Raw genomic sequence first — 22,461 nt, 5'->3', positions numbered from 1 at the left:
ACCTAAGGGTTGATACATACAACATTGGCACGAGCTTGGGTTAAAACTGAATTATTAGCCTACAGCAGTTTTGAAATTGAGTGGGAAAGTCACAGATCCCTATTTGTCTCATAAAATGAATGTAAAATAAATTTTCTATATGATAAACTCTTTGCAGTCATAGCAATCATTGGTACTTACTGGGAAACAATTATTTTATTTGCAACAGAACTTTAAACAAAATAGCTAATAGTTATGAGACTGTTACATGATGTAACTTAACACCTTATTCATAAAATCTTGGTTATGGTGCTTTAATTAAATTATTGTATAGAAAAACCTCTAAGTACAAATAAGTTAATAAATACTTTATATCCAGCAGATTTTTTTTGTAGAAATCTACAGTTTCATAATGTGTGTATATATATTTTTAAATGTGCAAGGAAGAGACAGGAAAGGAATTTGAGCATGGACTGGAACTTTCAAACTCCTTTATATTTCTGTCATATAAAATCACCTCTGAAAATCCCCAAGAGTTGGGTGTCTTAGCTCAGAGCTACCAAACCACTGATAGAATTGTCTTGATTTGGAATGCTTTCGCCTGCAAAACATCCTGTAGGAGAGTAAAGAGAATCTGTGTGTCTTTCTCTGTCATTGTCATCAAATTGATTTTTTTTTAAAATTCCAATGAAGAAATAGGGGCCCAGGAACCCGATGATTCACATTCTTGCTGTTCAGGAAACTTTGTCCCACTGGCTTAGAGAAATTTTCATCAAAATCAGGCCATAACATTTACTTTTACAAACTGATTAAATAATTTTGCTGCGGATCACAATATTTAAGAAAAATCTTTTTTTTTACAAGTTTTCTTGTCACATGACTATGCTAGGAAGGATGTATTTTTATTGGTAAGCATTGGTAAACTTCAGTTCCACTGTACACAAAAAAATTTAAAAAATTCTTTGGTCATCTAAATTTATGGATAGGCTAAGTAAAACTTTTTTTTGCTAGATGCAGTGATTTAACTACTTGAATTACTGTTGTTAAAAATGGACTAGTCAATTAATAGAAAAAAAGAGGTATGATTTGTTGGAGTAAAGATTTTTACATGTGATAAGTTTGTTCTGACAGTTTATAAAGTTTTAATTATTTGTCTCTCATTGTTTGCCATTATAGTATTGTTTGATTCACTCCCATAATTTTCAGCAACAGTGGAAAATATACTGTAAATCAATACATAGAAAAAATGCTTAAATAAACATAGATGATATCTGTTGATATTATAAAAAAATTAAAATCAAATTCTTCCAAGTCTACACATGACTCATATATTTTAAACAGTTACAGAGTTGTTTTCAGCAAACCAAAAGCAGTTTTTTCATATTGGCTGGAACAATTATTTTCATTCATGAACTGCTTTATAAAATAAGAATAATAAAAAGGATTAAAATAGTAAATCATATGAAGGAAATATGTCCTTTTTTAGCTTTCAGTCTAGAGCAGAAAACTACCTGAAATAATTCACAGGTGGAAATTCATACCAGTAAACTACTAAGAATAGCCTACTAGCAAAACTGGGTTGTGTGCATCATTTATCTTTTTTGCACGAAGCATCATTGAAATGCATTGCATTTTTTTGTTCCCTGGCAGTCATCCCAGTTAAGCAGGTGTGCCATTTATCATGGTGCCGATTAAATAGATTATACTGTTCAAGTTAATTAGAAATGTTAACATGTTTGGTAAATTAAACAGGAAGATAGGAGGCTTATTTAAAGATGAATCTTGCGTATCTACAATTAGAAGGCTATACAACTAAAAAGTAATATTAAAATTTTGATAGTGAAAAAATATTTTATATAAGCTCACTCATCATCCAAGCACTCCTTTTTTGTTCATGCTGCTGTTTTTTAGAATCTTGCTAAACATAGCAGCAAATGTTTTAGACACTTTTTTATATTCTTCAGTATACAAGCAGTCTCAGCATTCTTCAGTATACAAGCAGTCTCAGCATAACACAAAATCCTCATGGCAAGATCCTATTAACCCAGCACCACTAAGATTACTTTATTAAACAAACTTTAATCCTTTTATCTATTAATTTGTTTTCTTTGGATTGGTTAATCAGCATAATGTGGAAGGTATTTTCTATCATAGTAATAGTAGACAAGATAATTGGCCTGTTGCTCCTTTTCATCATACCTTAGCTTCCCAAATTGTACTAAGAGATAAAATAACTCACTAAGGAGTCTGCTGCTTCCATAAATCACAGAACAAGTGGTTCATCAGTTGTACGTCTCTACAGATAGAACAAGTGAGAGAAAAATTAGCAAGTATAGTAAGAAGGGAAGACGTTATTTTTGTATCAGCAGAGACCATGAGGGTTTTAAAAGCTTCAGAGGGGTAACCGAGTTAGTCTGTAACAGAAAAAACTTTAAAAAAACCCCAATAAATAGTCTAGCAGCACATTAAATACTAACAAAACATGTAGAAGGTGGTATGAGCTTTCATGGGCAAAACCCACTTCTTCGGATGACTGGAGCATTAGAAGTCCAGATTCAAGAATAAATGGGGTGGGGGGTGGGGAGGAAAAAAAGAGAAAAGGAGAGGGGAAAAAGAGAGAGACAGTGAGTTGAATCATCTACTCAGTCTCTCTCTTCCCCTGCCCTCCTTTTCTCCCCCCGACCCCCTCTCTTATTTATTCTTCGATCTGGACTTCTAATGCTGTAGTCATCCAGAGAAGTGGGTTTTGCCCACGAAAGCTCATGAACCTTCTACATGTTTTGTTAGTCTTTAACATGCTGCTAGACTATTTGTTGTTTTTTAAGGTTTTTAAAGATGACCTTTGGAAGGGAGGAAGGAAATCTTTTTTTGTCCTTCTTGATGTCATATTGTTCTCAAAGGTCTCTCTTTCAAAATCAGCTTCTTTTACATAGGAATATTATACTGAAATATTCTGGCAACTGTGAAGTTTGAGAAATTATGACATAATTTTAATGTGGGATTGTCTTCAATCCTTAAAATATTTGTTTTTGGCATGCCACTTTCGGAGGTGTGGAGGAGGCCGAATCCTCTTATAACTGGGATAATGCTTGCTCTTCTTTCCCTTCCCTATGAGAGAGTGAAAGAAAAGTATACGGTTTGCATCACTTACAAAACCTCCCCTTCCCCAGCCAGAAGTGCACTTTCCTCTTGCTTTCTCATAGTGAGGAGAAAGGAAAGAAGAGCGAACAGCATTCTGCTATGAGTGGCTTCAGAACCCTTATTCCTGCCCTCCCAAAATGGCATCCATGTTTTTGACCCCCATTTAAATTCAGTTCCTAATGAACACTAGAAAGATAGAGCATGCAAGTGTATCCTTTCATGGATTGAGAACTGGTTAAAAGACAGGAAACAAAGGGTAGGAATAAATGGTAAATTTTCAGAATGGAGAGGGGTAACTAGTTCTGTTCCCCAAGGTTCAGTCCTAGGACCAGTCCCATTCAACTTATTCATAAATTATCTGGAGAAAGGGGTAAATAGTGAGTTGGCAAAGTTTGTAGATGATACTAAACTGCTCAAGATAGTTAAGACCAAAGGAGAATTTCAAAAAGATCTCACAAAACTAAGTGATTGGGCAACAAAATGGCAAATGAAATTTAATGTGGATAAATGTAAAGTAATATACATTGCAAAAAATTACCCCAACTATACATACAATAAGATGGGGGCTAATATAGCTACAACTAATAAGGAAAGAAATCTTGGAGTCACCATGGATAGTTCTCTGAAGACATCCACGCACTGTGCAGCGGTATTCAAAAAAGCAATCAGGATGTCATGAATCATTAAAAAAGGGATAGAGAATAAGACGGAGAATATATTATTGCCCTTATATAAATCTATGGTCCACCCACATCTTGAATACTGCATCCAGATGTGGTGGTCTCATCTCAAAAAAAGATATAGTGGCATTAGAAAAGGTTCAGAGAAGGGCAACTAAAATGATTAGGGGTTTGGAATGGGTCTCATATGAGGAGAGATTAAGGAGATGAGGACTTTTCAGCATGGAAAGAGGAGACTAAGGGGGGATATGATAGAGGTATATAAAATCGTGAGTGGTATAGAGAAAGAATAAGGAAAAGTTGTTTTATTTTTTTCATAATATAAGTAGTAGTGGCCACCAAATGAAATTAATGAGCAGCAGGTTTAAAATAAATAAAAGGAAGTTCTTCTTCACACAGCGCACAGTCAGCCTGTGGAACTCCTTGCCTGAGGAGGTTGTGAAGGTTAGGACTATAATTGAGTTTAAAAGAGAACTAGATAAATTCATGGCAGTTAAGTCCATTAATGGCTATTAGTCAATATGGTTAAGGTATGGTGTCTCCAGCTTCTGTTTGTCAGAGGGTGGAGATGGATGGCAGGAGAGAGATCACTTGATCATTACCTATTCGTTTCACTCCCTCTGGGGCACATGGTATTGGCCACTATCAGTAGACAGGATACTGGGCTGGATGGACCTTTGGTCTGACCCAGTATGGCCATTCTTATTTTCTTATAGTCTAGAAGTATATTAGAAGCAAGAGGAAAACCAAGGACAGCGTAGGCCCATTGCTCAGTGACAATAACAGGAAACTAAGAAATAGCAGAGGTGCTTAATAACTTTTGTTTCAGTTTTTGTTAAGAAGATGGATGCTGACAGGATGCCTAACATAGTGAATGCTAGTGGAAATGGAGTAGGTTTAGAAGTTAAAATAAAATAACAAGTTAAAAATTACTTAGAAAAGTTAGATATTTGTAAGTCACCAGGGCCTGATGAAACGCCTCCTAAAATACTCAAGGAGCTGATAGAGGAGGTATGTGAGCCTTTAGCTATCATCTTTGAAAAATCATGGAAGTCAGGAGAGATTCCAGAAGACTGGAAAAGGGCAAATATACTGTCCACCTATAAAAAGGGAAATAGGAACAACCCAGGATACTACAGACCAGTCAGTTTAACTTCTGTGCCAGGGAAGATAATGGAGCAAATAATTAATGAATCCATCTGGAAGATAAGGTGATAGGTGACAGCCAGCATGGATTTATAAAGAACAAATCATGTCAAACCAATGTCTTGTGGATAAGAGAGGAAGTGGTGGATGTGGTATACTTAGACTTTAGAAAGGCATTTGACACGGTCTTGCATGATCTTTTTTTTTAATCAATAAACTAGGGAAGTACAACCCAGATGAGGCTACTATAAGATGAGTGCATAAATGGCTAGATAACTGTTCTCAGAGAGTAGTTATTAACAGTTCACAGTCATGCTCAACGCATCTGAGGATACTGAGGGAGTTGTCAAATGTCATTGAGGAGCTTTTGGCCATTATCTTTGAAAAGTCGTGGAGATCGGAAGAAATCCCAGATGAAAAAGGCAAATGTAGTGCCCATCTTCAAAAAAGGGAAGAAGGACGATCCAGAGAACTACAGGCCAGTCAGTCTTACCTCAGTTCCTGGAAAAATCATGGAAGGGATCCTTAAGGAATCCATTTTGAGGCACTTGGAAGAGAGGAAAGTGATTAGGAATAGTCAGCATGGATTCACAAAGGGAAAGTCGTGCCTGACCAATCTGATTAGCTTCTATGGTGAGGTAACTGGCTCTGTGGACATGGGAAAGTCAGTGGATGTGATATACCTTGACTTTAGCAAGGCTTTTGATACGGTCTCCCACAATATTCTTGCTAGCAAGTTAAGGGAATGTGGATTGGATAAATGGACAATGAGATGGATAGAAAGATGACTAGAAGGCCGGGCCCAGCAGGTAGTGATCAACGGCTCGATGTCAGGATGGCGGTCGGTTTCTAGCGAAGTGCCCCAAGGTTCAGTTCTAGGACCGGTTTTGTTCAATATCTTTATTGATGACCTGGATGAGGGGATGGATTGCATCCTCAGCAAGTTTGCAGATGACACTAAGCTAGGGGGAGAGGTAGATATGCTTGAGGGCAGAGATAGGGTCCAGAGTGACTTAAACAAATTGGAGGATTGGGCCACAAGAAATCTGAGATTCAACAAGGACAAGTGCAGAGTCCTGCACTTGGGACGGAAGAATCCCAAGCATTGTTACAGGCTGGGGACCAACCAGCTAAGTAGTAGTTCTGCAGAAAAGGACCTGGGGGTTACAGTGGATGAAAAGCTGGATATGAGTCAACAGTGTGCCCTTGTAGCAAAGAAGGCTAATGGCATATTAGGCTCCATTAAGAGGAGCATTGATATCTCTGGATCTGCTGGCATTATTCCCCTTTATTCGGCTCTGGTGAGGCCACATGTGGAGTATTGTGTTTAGTTCTGGGCTCCCCCACTACAAAAAGGATGTGGACACATTGGAAAGGGTCCAGCGGAGGACAACCAAAATGATAAGGGGGCTTGAGCATGTGACTTATGAGGAGAGACTGGGAGTTGGGTCTGTTTAGTCTGCAGAAGCGAAGAGTGAGGGGGGATTTGATAGCAGCCTTCAACTTCCTGAAGGGAGGTTCCAAAGAGGATGGAGAGAGGCTGTTCTCTGTAGTGACAGATGGCAGAACAAGGAGCAATGGTCTCAAGTTGTGGTGGGAGAGGTCCAGGTTGGATATTAGGAAAAACTATTTCACAAGGAGGGTAGTGAAGCACTGGAATGGGTTACCTAGGAAAGTAGTGGAGTCTCCATCCCTAGAGGTGTTTGTCTCGGCTTGACAAAGCCCTGGCCGGATTGATTTAGTTGGGATTGGTCCTGCCTAGAGCAGGGGGCTGAACTTGATGACCTTCTGAGATCTCTTCCAGCTCTATGATTCTATGCTGGAAGAGCATAACAGGTGGGGTTCCACAAGGGTCTGTTTTGGGACCGGTTCTGTTCAATATCTTCATCAATGATTTAGATGATGGCATAGAGAGTACGATTATGAAGTTTGCAGATGATACCAAGCTGGGAGGGATTGCAATTACTTTAGAGAATAGGGTCATAAATGATCTGGACAAACTGGAGAAATGGTCTGAGGTAAATCAGGTGAAGTTTAATAAGGACAAATGCAAAGTACTCCACTTAGGAAGGAAAAATCAGTTTCACACATACAGAATGGGAAATGATTGTCTAGGAAGGAGTACTGCTGAAAGGGATTTAGGGGTCATAGTGAATGACAAGTTAAACATGAGTCCAACAGTGTGACACTGTTGCAAAAAAAACAAGAATGATTCTGGGATACATTAATAAGAGTGTTTTAAGCAAGATATGATAAGTCATTCTTCCGCTTTACTCTGTGCTCATTAGGCCTCCATTGGAATATTGTGTCCAGTTCTTGGCACCAGATTTCAAGAAAAATGTGGAGAAATTGGAGAAGGTCCAGAGAAGAGCCACAAAAATTATTAAAGATCTTTAAAACATGAGCTATGAGGAAAGACTGAAAGAATAGAGCTTGTTTAGTTTAAAAAAGAGAAGATTGAGGGGGGACATGATAGGGTGTTACAAGGAGAAGGGAGAAAAATTGTTCTCTTTGGCTTGTGATGATAGGACAGGAAGCCATGGGCTTCAATTGCAGCAAGGGAGGTATAGGTTGGACATTAGGAAAAATTTCCTGCCTGTCAGGGTGGCTAAACACTGGAATAAATTGCCTAGGAAGGTTGTGGAATCTCCATCACTGGAGATATTCAAGAGCAGGTGAGACAGACATCCATCAGGGTTTATCTGGAAGGTGCTTGGTCCTGCCATGAGGGCAGGGGACTGGAATCGATGACCTCTGGAGGTCCCTTGCAGTTCTAGTGTTCTATGATTCTGTGATTCTATGATAAAAGTTGCTTTCTGGTTTTTTTTAAACATAGGATAAGAAAGTGACCGGGGGAGGGGTTTTGGCAAATGTGGCGAGCAGTAGGTGAAGCCCCCTAGAATTTAGTAAATAAAGTATTCCAGATTGTTAATGTTTTTTTCCTAAATACTGGGTTTTCATTTGCTTATCAACCTTTGAAGATTAAAAAAACTCAATCATTTGAATAGCTGCTAGTCACGAGTTCATTGCAAATTTCAGACACTTGAAATGTATGATTATCTGAGTACATGCTAGAACTTCAGATTCTAAATGTGAATGTTGCAACACTGAAAATGAACAATTCAGTGGGTCATTTTCCACTCACTATCCAATAGGAGACTTAAAATTATGTTCTTTATCACATTTAAGAACTGTTAGTTTAAAATATGTTTTTAATAAAATTATTTCTAGAAACTGAATAATGAAAGCAATAATGAATTAATTCTTCATAAAAGGCATATAAATGTTTCAACTGCTATATTGGTGTTTAAAATGTGATGTGTGTCTGGCAAAAAAGTAAATCACCACATACGGTTATTACATGCAGACAGCCACAAGTTGAAATAAAAATTTATATTCTGATTATTTATGTCATGGTGAGCTACAATTAGACACAAATCTTTGTTACTGTTAACAAGAATTCCTTTCTCAGAGCTGTATTCTGATACTCTTACTCACCTTAAGTAGTAGCTTAGGGTATGTCTACACTACAAAGTTAATTCCAACTAACAGTCGTTAGTTCGAATTAACTTTAATAGCGTCTATACATACAAACTGCTAGTTCGAATTTAAATCGAACTAGTGGAGTGCTTCATTCGAACTAGGTAAACCTCATTCTGCGAGGACTAACGCCTAGTTCAAATTAAGTAGTTCGAATTAAGGGCTGTGTAGCCACTTAATTCGAACTAGCTGGAGGCTAGCCCTTCCCAGGTTCCCCCTGGTGCCCACTGTGGGCCAAACCAGGAATACTCCTCTCCTTTCCCCGAGCCCCCGGGGCCCTTAAAGGGGTAGACTCTGGCCAGATGGCACTTGCCAGAGACAGCCCTGCCAGCAGTCTGCCCCTGACCCAGTGGCCCCACGATGAGCCAGGGAGCCAGTGACAGCCAGCTGTCCCCCGCCCAGTCCCCTAGCACCCAAGGGCCAGCCAGGGGCCGTAGATGGCGTGTGCCCTCCTGGACTAGTGCGGAGGTCATGGACCTCATTGAAGTTTGGGGGCAGGCCCCCAACCTCCATGATCTCCGCACTAGGTGGAGGAACGCGGCCGTCATGGCCCAAAAGGGAGGAGGTGCGTCTGAAAGTGAAACAGATGCGGCAGGCGTACGCCAGGGCCACCAGGGGTGGCGCCGCAGCAGGGGCTGCCACCTGTCCCTACATCCCCGCCCTCAACCGACTCTTGGGGGGCGGGGCGGTCCGGGCCAGCCCGGGAGGCAGCGAGCCGGGACTTGGAGGGCCCTGACCCGGGTGCAGCAGAGGGGCTACTGCAAGCAGTTTCAGCACCAGATTCGGCAGGGTCATCCGAGGAGGCCATACTGGGTAAGTGCCAGCACTGTCCCCTGCCCGGGGGGGAGGGAACCCAGGGACCACGTGTGGGTCATGCCTCCCATGGATCATGCAGCCACCTGTGCACGTGCCATGCCACTCTTGGGCAGGTGGCTCCAGCTGCGTGACACCCAGGGGCCGTGGTCCAGTAGGCATATGTGTGTGTGAAGAGACCTGACATGTTCCCGATCCTAGGGCGGGACCCAGCAGGATGCTCTCCCTTCACACGCCCCCTCTACTCAGAGGCAGGGGACATCTCATCCCCCCCCCCCCCACCCCTGGCCACACTATACATGGCACAGGGACATGGGTGCGGTCTTGGGGCAGCTCCCAGTCCCGAGGAGAGCCAGACATCCTGACCATGGCCTCTGTACAAGCACAATGGCTCTGATGGTGCAGGGCACGGTCGCCGTCATGTCGTGGGGGGGCCTAGCATCATCCACTGTGTCCCTAGGGAGAACTGATCACTTCTCTTCTTTCTCTACAGCTGCACCAGCTGCTCGTGCAGGGCGCACCACCCTGCCCGGGACATGCTCCCACACCCGCGGCCTGCTCTGGACCACCACCATGGAGCAGGAGTACTGGGACCAGCACCTGGGGTCCCTGCGAGCCCTGCACCGCACCGTGGAGGCCTGGATGCGGACAGACCTGCAGCTCCGCTCCGACCGAGCCAGAAACGCAAACCTGCAGGCCCTGCTGCAGAGCATGGTGCCCCGTACCTATCCTGCACCTGCTGCCCCCCCCAACAACTGTCTCTCCTCCCACTCCCGCCCCCTCCCACTTCTTCCTCCTCAACCCCCACACTCTCCTTCTCAATGTCCACACCCAACACCTCAACCTCCACACTCTCCACCCCATTCCCCCGGGGACGCTGAGGCCCCCTCCCTCGCCGTGCTTGGAGGCGTTTGGCCCAGCGAGACCCCCCACTCCTGATCCTTGAGTTTCCCCTTCCCCTCCTTCCCCTTGCTTCACCCTTCCAGCTCCCTCCTCCCAGGTTTCCCCCTCCCCTCCCCTCCCCCAACCTCTCTCCTGCCCTCTCCCGCCTCCTTCCCCCTGTCTCCCCACAGTTTCATTCCCCCTCCCCGGTTGTGTTGAATAAAGAGGGTTGTTATTTTTGAAAATACGTGTCTTTTATTTGTCATCAGGAAGGGGGGGCTAGGGAAGTGGAAGGAGGAGAGGGAAGAATGGGGCACAAGCCCCCCGGTGGGGCAGACGAGAGAGACTGTTAGCACTCCTCAGGGTGGAAGCTCTCCCACATGGCCCCCTGGATCCTGACATCCCCTCGATGGTCCTCCCGGATGGCAGCCTGCAGAGACTGCAGCCAGGCTGCTGGCAACGTGTCCACGAGATGCAGCAGAGTCTCCAGGGGTAGGTCTGGTTCCATGTTGCAGAGTGCCGTGGTGCCCCGAGTGAGGGCAAGCAGAGCACTCCAAGACACAAATGCTTTGCTGTCCCTCAGCAAGGTAGATCAGCAAGCGGGGAACCCTGAGAACTGTCTGTGTGGGGTGGGGGCTCGGGTCCCTTTAAGCACAGCCCTTGGCTAGCCTGAGGCTGCAGCTCCACACACTAAGTCCTAACCTGATGCCCTGCTGACACTGGTTCCGGCCAGCCTTTACTTCGGTTCAGGGTCCACTCAATGTGGACAAAACGCTAATTCGAATTAATTTTTAGGTCTAGATGCATTCATTCGAATTAGCTTAGTTCGAATTAACTAATTCAAATTAAGTTAGTTCGAATTAGTGCTGTAGTGTAGAAATACCCTTAGTTACTGAGTAGTGCCAGTCATTTAAAGGCAGCCATTGCAAGAGAAGCACTATTGGACCAAAATTTTCGGAGTTTCTTAAATTAGTCACACTTGCCATGTCTGTTTTTGCTGTGCTATCTGATCTTGAGATAATTTGACTGATCTATTAATTTATTTTTCAAACATTACTGATGGAGCCGACAGCATAGGATATTTGTAGAGAATTAAAGCTTATAATTAAATAATAAGTACCTATATAACTGGCCTGATTTTTCACAATTTATAGTGACTCTCCACTTCCGATAAGTCATTTGTTCCCAGAGACTTCATACAGTAAAACCTGTGTTATCTGGCACGCTCAGAGATTAGGGTGTTCCGGTTATCTAAAAATTCCAGTTATCTGAGGGTCCCATCAACCTGGGAAAAAACAATGGACAATAATAGTAAATCTCAAGTTTTTAATATTGGTAGTTTTGTAGTGTGAGGCATTTGGTCTCACATTTCTATTTTGAGTTAAAGATGATTAGTATTTCTTAAATAAAAAAATTAAGCCAATCATGGTAAACCAAGCCAGGCCTGTGCGCCTGAAGATGTGACAATATTGTGGCTGGGGGCAATGCTGGATAACAAAGTTTTCTGGTTAACAGCGTGCCGGATTACAAAGGTTTCACTGTATTTAGTTAGATATTGAGATTATGCCATTACTTGATTTAAATACTGACCCCTTCATTTGTCTTGATAAATATTTCTCTTAACTGGATAAATCTTGATGTTCAACTCAACAGAAGTCAGAATCTGCTTGATGCACATTACAGAACCTCTCTTAATTCAGATGGTGACTTTAGTTAGTGCAGTAGTATTTACTGGGTAAGTTAAGGATTCTGCTTTATAAAAACTTTGCGTATAATCATTGTAAGATTTGTTTTATTTTCAAACATAATGTCTCTATATATAAAAAAGTTTTTCCTGCTGTGCAACAGAATGACGTCAGAAAGGGGGGTTAGTGGCGTAGCAAGCATGGAGCACAGCCCTCTAATAATCTTTAAAAGAGCAGTACTTCATATATTTAAAATAGCAACTTTACTAATTGCATTTTTGTGGAAATCTGACTTTTCCCATCCTTGAGCAGCTTTTGTGTTACCAGTATTCTTTTGCAGTATATAGAATCATCATATTTTCCAACCCTAATGTTTTTCTAACCCTAATGTTTTTCTCAAACTGGAACTATCTTGAAGCAGCCCTGCTACTTTTATCTGAGTATTATTTGTAAATATGTTATTTTAATTCTACCATGTCTGGTTTTTCATTGTATTTTTTATATTGGCCAGATTCAGTACCCAAGGTTTAAATGCTATTCTATTTATTAAAAAAATAGGTTACTGGAAAAACTGTGAAACTTGTATCAATGTGGAATCTTTCAGCTGAAAACTCTCTTCTACATTGGAAAGATTATTTTTGTTTTCATCTGTTTTACAGCTTCTTGAAGGAAATTTTGCCAGAGAAGTCAGTCATGAAGTTGATGGACTGATTTTTCAGCCAACAGGTGTAAGTTACAATGGTTAATTTTTATTCACTTAATACATTTTAAGTATGAGATTGAAATCTTCCAGTTACATTCCTTCGCTTTTGCTAATGAAATTTGTTTTGCTATCTGCTACTAATGAACATTTTTCAACATCAGCAAAGTCTTTGCTTTGGTGGAATTACTGTATATAAGTGCTTAATTTGTAAGGACATGCCAGGGCTGCACCCTAGTATCTGTAGGCTTGATAGTTCATAATCCCATTACCTCTGGGGTTCCTACGTCAGTTATGGAAGCAGGGTTGGATATAGGGTAGGGCGAGCGGGGCGGCCGCCCCGGGCCCCGCGCTTCAAGAAGCCCCACGCATGCAGTGTGGCAAAGGGGGGGCCCATGAAATTACGCTGCTCTGGGCCCCCCGAAATGGTCATCTGCCCTTGTATGGAAGTAAAATTTCTTTTGCCCTGGCACCTTTTACATTATAAATTAAGCACTGCTGAAGATTCCTTATTTCTGTGTCTTCTGGTTCTTAATAAAACTACTATTACGGAATTGATTGGAGTCTGTTTGGGATCATTAACAGGAGTTTAGTTAAATGAGGAGGTTGCTATGTGCCATTTCACTTTAACAGTTTGGTACAAAGACCGAAGTAATAAATAGGTAAGCGGTTCCTGCTCATTCAGTTCCTGTTTTTTTTTTGGAGCCTATGGATTATTGAAGCATTGATCTACATCCAGGCACTAAAACCATAGTTTTAATAGACCAGATTAAGTAGCAGTTATTATTCAGTGACTTCTTACAGCTGCTTTTATTTGTCATTTGTGCAAACTAGACTACAAAGTGTGAAATTTTTCTGTATTAGTAGAAAAAAGGAATGCTTATGTAAGAACAAAGGCTGACTACTCAAGGTAGTTGGCTTCCTCAGGGAAATTTTACTGTGTTAAAATATGGATTGACTTTTTAAATATTTTGAATAATATGATATGTGTGTGAATACTCTCTAAGAACAAAGTGTAAAGATTGGGTGCATCAAAAAACTGCCTAATAGAAATACAGGTGAATCTATGAGAGAACTATCCTTAACAACAAGCAAATAAATACTAATGGCTAGTGCTTAGACTGGAAAAGGGAAGTAATGGCATACTTCCCACACCCGCCTACGAGGACTGCAGCTGGCTTACTAATCTACTATATATTTGAGAGGGTTTGTGTGTGTCTCTCTCTCTCTGTCCATCTATGGAACCGTTTGTTCAAGAATGCCTCCTAAATGTTAAGAGCTAGGACCACCAAATTTGGTATGCAGCTTCCTCTTATAACTTAAAGCAAGGTCAAGGGTTGGTTATACCAGGCCAATGGGAGGTGTGTGGAATGTGATTTGTTTTTCATCAAATGGGAAGGGAGGACTGTGATTGCCAGGACATTTATACTTCAGAATGACCACAGAGGAACAGCAAGCAAGCACATCTCCACCATCCTCACAGCCCTGGGCTAGTCCAGGGGTAGGCAGCACAAACCCCACCATCCTAGGCCAGCCCTGGGAAGCAAGGCCACTGGCTTGCCGGGCAGAACAGACCCTGCCACCCTGAGCAGGTCACAGGGAGCAGAGCTGCTGGCAGGCCAGCCAGGGTGGCCCCTGCCACCTCGGGCCAGCTCCCGGATCGATTGCTGGCCACCCCCATCTCCTGCTCTGACTCCTAACTCCTAATCCCCCCCTTGAGTCCACCTACATCTCCCAAACCACTTACATTGGTTTGCACCCCACAACCTTGTCCTGACTCCAGCACCCCACACACCTCCAGCCTCCTGTCCTGAAGTATCTGAGCAATGCCAGGTAAATCTTCTAGTTTTCCATACAATGTAAGTTCATAGAAATGATTTGATGAAATGCTAGTATGTTTTCTTAAGTATTAAAATAAATCACTTTTGAAAGCAACTACATAACAATTTTTGAATATGATCTCTTTCCATTTTGGTAAACAGTGTCTTTCCATCCAGCCACAAGGCAAAGAGAACTGTTTATCTTATTTGTAAGCATTAGTGTTGATGTCAGACCAGCTCTAGAATTAGGACTAACCTGTGCTATTCTCTCCCATTTCTGCAGCAGCTAAACACAAACAAGTGACTGACTTGGCCTTTTTTGTTTCTTTGTGGCAGAATTGTAAATTTTTTAAGTCTACTAAACTGAAACTTTAGAACAAAATTCACCACAAAATATTATTAAAATGTACAATAATGGCAAAAACGGATATTGAATTGAAGAGTTTGTTCAGATTTCATTAACTTTATCAAAAGTCTCAGATGGGTAGCTGTATTACTTTGTAACTTTAATAACGAATAGTCCTGTGGCGCCTTAGAGGCTAACAAATTATATATAGTATCATGAGCTTTCATGGGCAAAACCTACTTTTTCAGATGAGTTTGAGTGGAGAAAAAAATGGAGACCCTCAGAATATGTAAAAGAAAAAGTAGGGAGAGGGAAAAGGAAAAAAAGCCCTGTTAATTATAGTGCCTGTGTTAATGAGGCTAATTGAAATCTAGTACATTGGTGAGGCATGATTTTTCTTTACAAAAACCATGTTAACCCTTTTGCAACCAATTATGTTATCTTTCAGTCACTTGGTACAGAAGCTGATTTAAAGGATAAGTTACAAACCACAATTAGCAAGTCTGCATTTTCACATTTGAGTTCTTTTAGAACTCTTATGAAAATGCTATCTGTTTCTGGTAACATTACTATTTAGTTTGTCAATTTGTTCCAAAATCTCTTTGTGGCAACATGGGCTCACTTTGTTGAAGCATATCCATCTTCTAGTGTACTGTAATCCCCAGGTCTGTGTCTTTTAGAACTGCTGCTTAGCCCAGCAGTCCAAAGCCTGTAGCAATGTATGGGATTCTTCCATCCTAAGTGCAGGACTCTGCACATGTCCTTGTTGAACCGAATGAGATTTCTTTTGGTCCAAGCCTGCAATTTGTCTAGATCACTTTGGATGCTGCCCCAAACCTCCATCATATCTACCACTCCCCTCAGCTTTGTGGGATCTGTGAACTCGTGTGTAGGCCATCCCATCATCCTGATCATTAACAAAGATGTTAAACAAAACAAGCCCCATGAGGCACTCTGCTTGATTATGGCTGCCAACTAGACATCAAGTTGTTGATTCATTACCCATTAAGTGCAACAATCTGCCCAGCTTTCTGTCCATTTTATAGTCCATTTGATCCATCCCATAGTTTAACTTGTTGTCAAGAAAGCAAAAAAGATTTGCTAAAGACAAAGCATATTACTTCCACTGCTTTCCCCATATCCATAGAACCCTTTATCTTATTATAGAAGGCAATTAGGTTCATCAGACATGACTAGCCTTTGGTGAATCCATGTTAACTGTTCCTGATCCCCTTCCTCTCCTCCAAGTGTTTCAAAATGGATTCCTTGGGGACCTACTCCATGATTTTTCCAGGGACTAAGTTTCCCCAATCTGTAGTTCCCCAGTTCTCCTTCCCATTTTTAAAGATGGCACTACATTTGCCTTTTTCCAATTGTCCAGGACCTTCCCCAACTGCCATGAGTTTTCAAAGATAATGGCTGATGGCTCTGCACTAATGGCTCTGCAAATCACATCAGCCAACTCTTGTGGCACCATTGGATGCATTAGATTTGGCCTCATGGACTTGTGTATGTCCAGATTTTCTAAACAGTTCTTAGCCTGTTCTTTCACCACTGAGGACTGCTCACCTGCTTTCCATACTGTTCTGCCCAGAGCATAAAATAAGCATTGAGTACTTCACCTTTTTCTACATCATCTGTCAGTAAGTTGCCTTCTCCCTTCAGTAAGTGTCCCCCATTCCCTAAGCACCTTGTTGCTAAATATTTGTAGAAACTCTTCTCTTTATCCTTCACATTCCTCTCTAGCTGCATCTCCAGTTGTGCTTGACCTTCCTGATTACATCCCTGAAAGCTCAAGCAATGTTTTTTTATATTCCTTGCTAGACATCTTTCCACATTCCTCCTACTTGTAAGCTTCCTTTTTGTATTTAAACTCATCACAAATGTATGTTAAGCCAAGTTGCTTGCCTGCTGTATTTGCTATTCCTTCTTCACATGGGATGGCTTATTTCTGCACCATTAATAAGGCTTCTTTAAAATACAGCCAGCTTTCCATCCCTTTCTCCCTCTTATTAACCTCCAGGGGATCCTGCCTATCCAATATCTGAGGGAGTCAGTGTCTGCTTTTCTGAAATCCAGGGTCCATATTCTGCTGCTCTCCTTTCTTCCTTTTGTCTGTATCCTGAACTCAACCATTTCATGATCATTGCTGCCATGGTTGCTCCCTATTACTACTTCCTCTATCAATTCTTTCACATTTGTGAGTAGTAGGTCAAAAGGAGCATGACTCTCTGGATGGTTCCTCCAGCACTTACAACAGAAACTTTTCCTCAACACTGTCCAAAAATGTCCTGGGTTGCCTATGCACTGCTATATCACACTCCCAGCAGATGTCAGGGTAACTGAAGTCCCCCATGAGAATCAGGGCTTGTGATCTAGAAAACTGTTAGTTCTTCAAAGAATGCCTCATTTACCTCATCCTCCTGGTCTGGTGATCTGTAGCAGATGCCCATCTTGACATCACTCCTATTGTTCTCGCCTCTAATCGTAACCCAAAGGCTCTCAACAGATTTTCTCCAGTTTCATGGTGGAGCTCTGAGCAAATGTTCAGCTTTCTTACATACAGTGCAACTCCTCCACTTTTACTCCCCCACCTGTCCTTCCTGAACAATTTATATCCTTTCATATCTTAGTTCCTCGATTGTGCCAGGAATTCGAATTCTTCTTGTTTGTTTCCCATGTTACCTAGGGGCAAGAGCAACTAAGAAAATAGAGATTAAAAAGTGACCCCAAGTGGTCCCTGTTGCAGGAAAAGGGGCCTGTATCCTCTGAATCTATCACTGGTTGGAGTAATCCTTCAGTGCACTCTTTCAGTGTGATGTATAAATAAAGAGGGAGACACTAAAATAAGATAACAGATGTATTAGGGAATTAAATTACAATAACTGGGAAAAATGGGGATTTCATATTAGAACTAAAACAATAACACAAATGATGGTAAGCAGCCTTATTCAACTGTGACTAAATAACAGTATATACCTGTAGGGATTTCATCAGGGAGGCATGAAGCCTGGGCCCAAATGTTCCCGTTGGTCAGAAGGAAAAGAAGAGAAGACAGGAAAGTAAACCCCTGTTACATGCAGAGCTGCTGGTGGTATTAGGCTGGATGTTGCTGTACTGCTGAGGCCTGGGACTTACAACCCTTGAGCTAATTGAAAGCTCTCAGGGAGGAGCTCCAGAGAGATCCCAGCGAAGAACTTCTGTGATGGTGGATCACTGATCATTGATGGTAACTCTTCTCCCTTCCTCATCATAGCTGTGGTCTGATGCTGACAGGAGCATAGATGGAAGAAACCACCCCCTCAGCAGCTGCACAGGGCCTTAAATCGCTTCTGTGGCATGCAACATCTGATGACATGTTCTGAAAATCAGTCCTGGCTGGTAAGAGCCAGCACAGTTCAGAATCTCCAGCTGCTGACAGGCATTCTGATCAAAATGGAGTCCTTGGGTCAAAAGTTCACTGCCTTCATTTTGAATAGTTTTAACTGAACTGTTTTAGTCCCAACACCCAGGTTTCTTGCATTTGTGTACAGGAACCTAAGATAACTAGCTCATTGCCCTACTTTCTCAGTAAGCCCTTCTCTCAGAGGTCATCCCTGCCCCCATTAATACACAGCTCATTCCTTGTTCATCAGCCAATATCCCTCTCAAACTCCCATTTTGCTAGCTCATGCACTAGTTCTGGGATTGATTCTGGGGTAATTTGGTGGTGTGCAGTTGGTTGGGTTTTTGTTTGTGTTTTTTTGGCCAAAATTGTTCTTGTTAGTTCCTGTTCACTTGGGGAAGAGTTCTTTCTATTGAAAGGTAATTGATGGGTTCTTTACTAGGGATGTAATCTTATGAATGTGTATACACTGCTACTAGTTTCAGGAAACACTGATGTTAATGTTGAGAATAGAGAAGGGGCAGAACCGGAGAGTGGGCAAGAGAATAGAGCTGGGTGGAGAAAGATATTCTGTTTAAAATTTGGTTCAGTTCTGATTCTGAATGGAAACCAAAACATTTGAAATACTGTATGAAAAGGAATGAAGTACCAGCTCTGGGGAAGACCTCCAAATAGGCTTTTTGGAGAGCCAGCCGTAGGCAGTCTACCTGTCTGATTGAAATCAGTCTCTGCAAAATGATTTAATTTCAATGAATTGTCAAATTCAGATGGAAAAACTTTTTTTTCTGACCACCTTTAGGATATCAATTCTGCATGGTAAAGTCTGTTTTCTTTCTGTAGGTAATTCATTTCTCTCTAAGCACCAGTGTATTAACTATATACAGTAGACTTCCGATAATCTGGCACCTTTGGGACCCAGGTGGTGCCGGATTATCAGAAATGCTGGACTATCAGGAGGTACTCTGGCAGGGGCGGGTCTTGTTGGAGGGGAACAGCGCCACAAGGGCCGAACCCTCCGCCATTTTAGAAGAAGGCAAAGCCTGCGAGCCGCGGAAGCAGAGAGGAGGAGAGAGGCAGGCAGCCGCTTCAAGAAGTTCTAGTCAATTACACTGCTGCTGCTGCATCAACAGGCTCTCAAACTACCTTTCCCCTCTACTGCCTGGGGCCACGGTGGGGGGGGGGGGGGGCGGCTAAACCCTCCCTCCTGTTGCAGGGAGGCAAAGCCTGCAAGGGGCAGAACCGGAGAGTGGGCAAGAGGCAGGCAGCCCCGTTCGGGAAGTCCTAGTTAATTTCACTGCCCCAGGCTAGATCCACAGCCGACAGGCTTTCAATCTACCTTTTCTCTCTACTGCCTGGAGGGGGGGGGGGGCAGGGGAAGGTGGGAGGGGGTGTGCCAAATCCTCCCTCCCTGCTGCAGGGAGGCAAAGCCTGCAAGCTGTAGAACCAGAGAGGGAGGGAGAGGCAGGCAGCTGTTTCAAGATGTTCTAGTCAATTACACTGCCCAGGCAACAGGCTCGCAATCTACCTTTCCTCTCTACTGCCTAAGGGGGAGGAGGGGTGGGAACGGGTAGATCCGCAGGTGACAGGCTGCTGCTGAAACTCACAAGAGATCATCTCCCCTCCCTTGTGAGGTTAGATCATATTTATTAAGGTCAACACTAATCTCATCTCTCTTTCTCTGCTTGAAAGCAATAGCAAATAATCTTTTCACAGCCTTTTTTCCTTGGTTATCCTGGAGACACCATACCAGGGCAAGCATGCATCCCATTCAGCTGCAAAGGTTTACAGTAATCGTAGCAAACACCTCACTTCTTATGCAGTGTGTGGTATGTCAAGAGCCAAGCTAGGATCCACCATAGCGAGAAAGAATGTGAGGAGACCATGAACACAGACATATATGAAACACTTGAGTGAAGCAATCAGCAGATACTAGCAGCAGTCAGTCCTGTTGACACAGTGGAACTCTGGTTCTGTGCCATGAGATGAGCACCAGACAAGCGCAAATTGATGTGGCCACATAGTTTTGCACCTATGGAGTGATCAGCTGTAGCTGCAAAACTTTCTCACAGTGGAGAAGCGAGTGACAGTAACCCTGTGGAAGCTTGCAATTCCAGACAACTACTGGTCAGTTGGGAATCAATTTACATTGGGGGGCTGCTGTGATCAGAGTAGCAATGGCAACCCTTGTGCTATGAAAGTTAGTGACTGTGGGAAATGTACAGGATATAGCAAAGGGCTTTGCCGTGATGGGTTTCCCTAACTGTATTGGGGCAATAGGGAATTTGCATTCCATCTGTCTTGCCATCTGACCACCTTGCCAAAGAGCCTATAAACTGTGAGGGTACTTCTTACTGGTGTTGCAGGCCCTGGTGGACTACAAGGGCTGTTTCAACGACATCAGCATAGGATGGTCTGAAAAAGTGCATGACACGTGTTTTCAGAAACTCCTGTCGCTTCAGAAAGATGCAAGATAGAACTTTCTTCCCAGACCAGAAAATTAACATTAGAGACATTGAAATGCCAATAATGGTCTTTGGAGGCCACCGACAGAGCCTGTCTTTGGGGTGGGCTGCTATTGCATTTCGGCCTGACCTCCCAAATCCTCCCCCCGGGTTTCCCTGGTTAGTCCCCGATGCTTTTCCTTTTCCTTTTTTTCTTTATTTCTTTTGAAACTGAGTGGTCACCCAGGGCTCCCAATTGGTTAGTACCAGCCCTGCACGGAATCCCGGGGTTCCGCAGAACACCATTTGGGGAACACTGACCTAGACACTAATTATGAGTAGCACAGCCAGACACCAGCACGATAAGGAAAGCACACTGAGGGGAGTAGACAACAGGCTCACTGTTATCGAAAAAAGTGATGGGCAAATTTTACAGGAGATAAATTGTAGAATGCAGAATGTAATCTCTTAGCATAAAAGAACATCTGTTTAAAACAATACTTGTGTTATGTACAAGGCCAAAATTATGATTTTAAAGACCCACTATGCATCAGGTACACCATAGAGATCTTAAGGGAGCAGCTGAACTCCGTTTGGTGGCAGGCATGGTAAAGAACAGGTTGGGGCTCAATCTTTTGATTCCACCTGGGAAACAAATGTGACATGGTGCCCACAAATAGCAGTTCCCTCAGCTAGGCAAGCATCTGCATTTGCAACTTTCCTTTCAGGGTAGGGCCTCACATGGATACTGATAAGTCTTTGGATGGTAAGGGGTCTGGGTATGGTGACATGGCAGGGATTCACGAGGGCACTGAGGCAGAGCAGGCTCCCACATGGTGATTTGTGTGTTTGGCAGCCCCTTCCTCCCCCCCCATTTGCTGGGAGAATGCCACTTTCTATTCCCATAGGACTCTGCAAGCAGGAGAGGATCCAGGCATGGCAGCAGGCAAGATTGAATTTACTGTTACTCCTCACGAAAAGGAGGAGTATTGAAATCAACTTTTAACAGCCCTTAAAGTTAGTGTAACAGGGTTGGTGATGTGGATTCATTTTTATAAAATCAACCTAATGAAGCTTAAATTCACCCTAAACTCCTAGATTAGCCCAAGCCTAAGATAAGAAAGCATTTTATCTCGTACAGTAAACTGGCTCCATTGTCCAAAATAAGCTCTCAAAATGTCCTTGAATCCTTTCAGCCTCACAACTTTTTTCTCTATGCAGCACCAACAAGAGAAAAAATCATTTGAAAGAAAATAAATAAGCAATTAATATTTTCATTTCAAGGTAACATTTCATGTGTTTAATACAAAAAATTGATCCACCCTCGTGACAATATCACTGGTCACCTGGAATACTTGATTACCTATTAATTGTTGGCACTATAATGATCAGATTTTCATCATCTTTTATTATAAAAACTTCATCTCAAATCACAAAAGGCTGCCATTGCGTGAAATGGCTACAAAAGGTCATGTTTTGTGTCATCAAACAATGCCAATTTCACGTCAACCACTTCATAAGAACTCATTGCTAGTTTCAGTGTTTGGCTCAATATGTCTTTTGAAAACTGCTTTGGTAGTTGGATAACATTTGCCAACAACTTAAATCCTGTAAGTCTGAAACTATGCTATCACAGTCTACTGTACTGAGTATGTGTGTGGGGAGGGAGAGTTGCACTATTATTTCTTCTATTACAGAGCACTGATAGTGCCAAGTGGTTTACAGACATAAATAGACACAGTCCCTGCACTGAAAGTGAGGGAAAGAGGGGACTATCAAATATTTAAACTTTTATATACATTATTTTCTATACAAATATGCTTTGTTTTGTCATTTCCCAGTAGTCCCTGCACCTATTCCTTATTATTTCCAGCTGGCTTCATATGGACTTCACAAGCAGAAA

At 42.4% G+C, this 22,461-nt stretch overlaps 1 protein-coding gene across 5 annotated transcripts in view; it reads left to right on the top strand.

Moving 5' to 3' along the window:
• RNGTT (RNA guanylyltransferase and 5'-phosphatase) overlaps nucleotides 1-22,461 on the top strand; it is a 431,251-nt gene that overhangs the window by 268,944 nt on the left and 139,846 nt on the right. For 4 of the 5 annotated variants that reach the window (XM_075923868.1, XM_075923870.1, XM_075923871.1 and 1 more), the window contains one exon: nucleotides 12,526-12,594. The exons of the other annotated variant lie outside the window; for it this stretch is intronic. In XM_075923868.1, the coding sequence (XP_075779983.1) occupies nucleotides 12,526-12,594 (69 nt within the window). The remainder of the gene's footprint in view (nucleotides 1-12,525; nucleotides 12,595-22,461) is intronic. 5 annotated transcript variants of the gene reach the window in all.

This window comes from Pelodiscus sinensis, chromosome 3, assembly GCF_049634645.1.
Source record: "Pelodiscus sinensis isolate JC-2024 chromosome 3, ASM4963464v1, whole genome shotgun sequence".
Lineage (NCBI taxonomy): Eukaryota > Metazoa > Chordata > Testudines > Trionychidae > Pelodiscus > Pelodiscus sinensis.
Note: the sequence above shows the minus strand (reverse complement) of the source record. Positions and strands in the feature narration are given on the sequence as shown.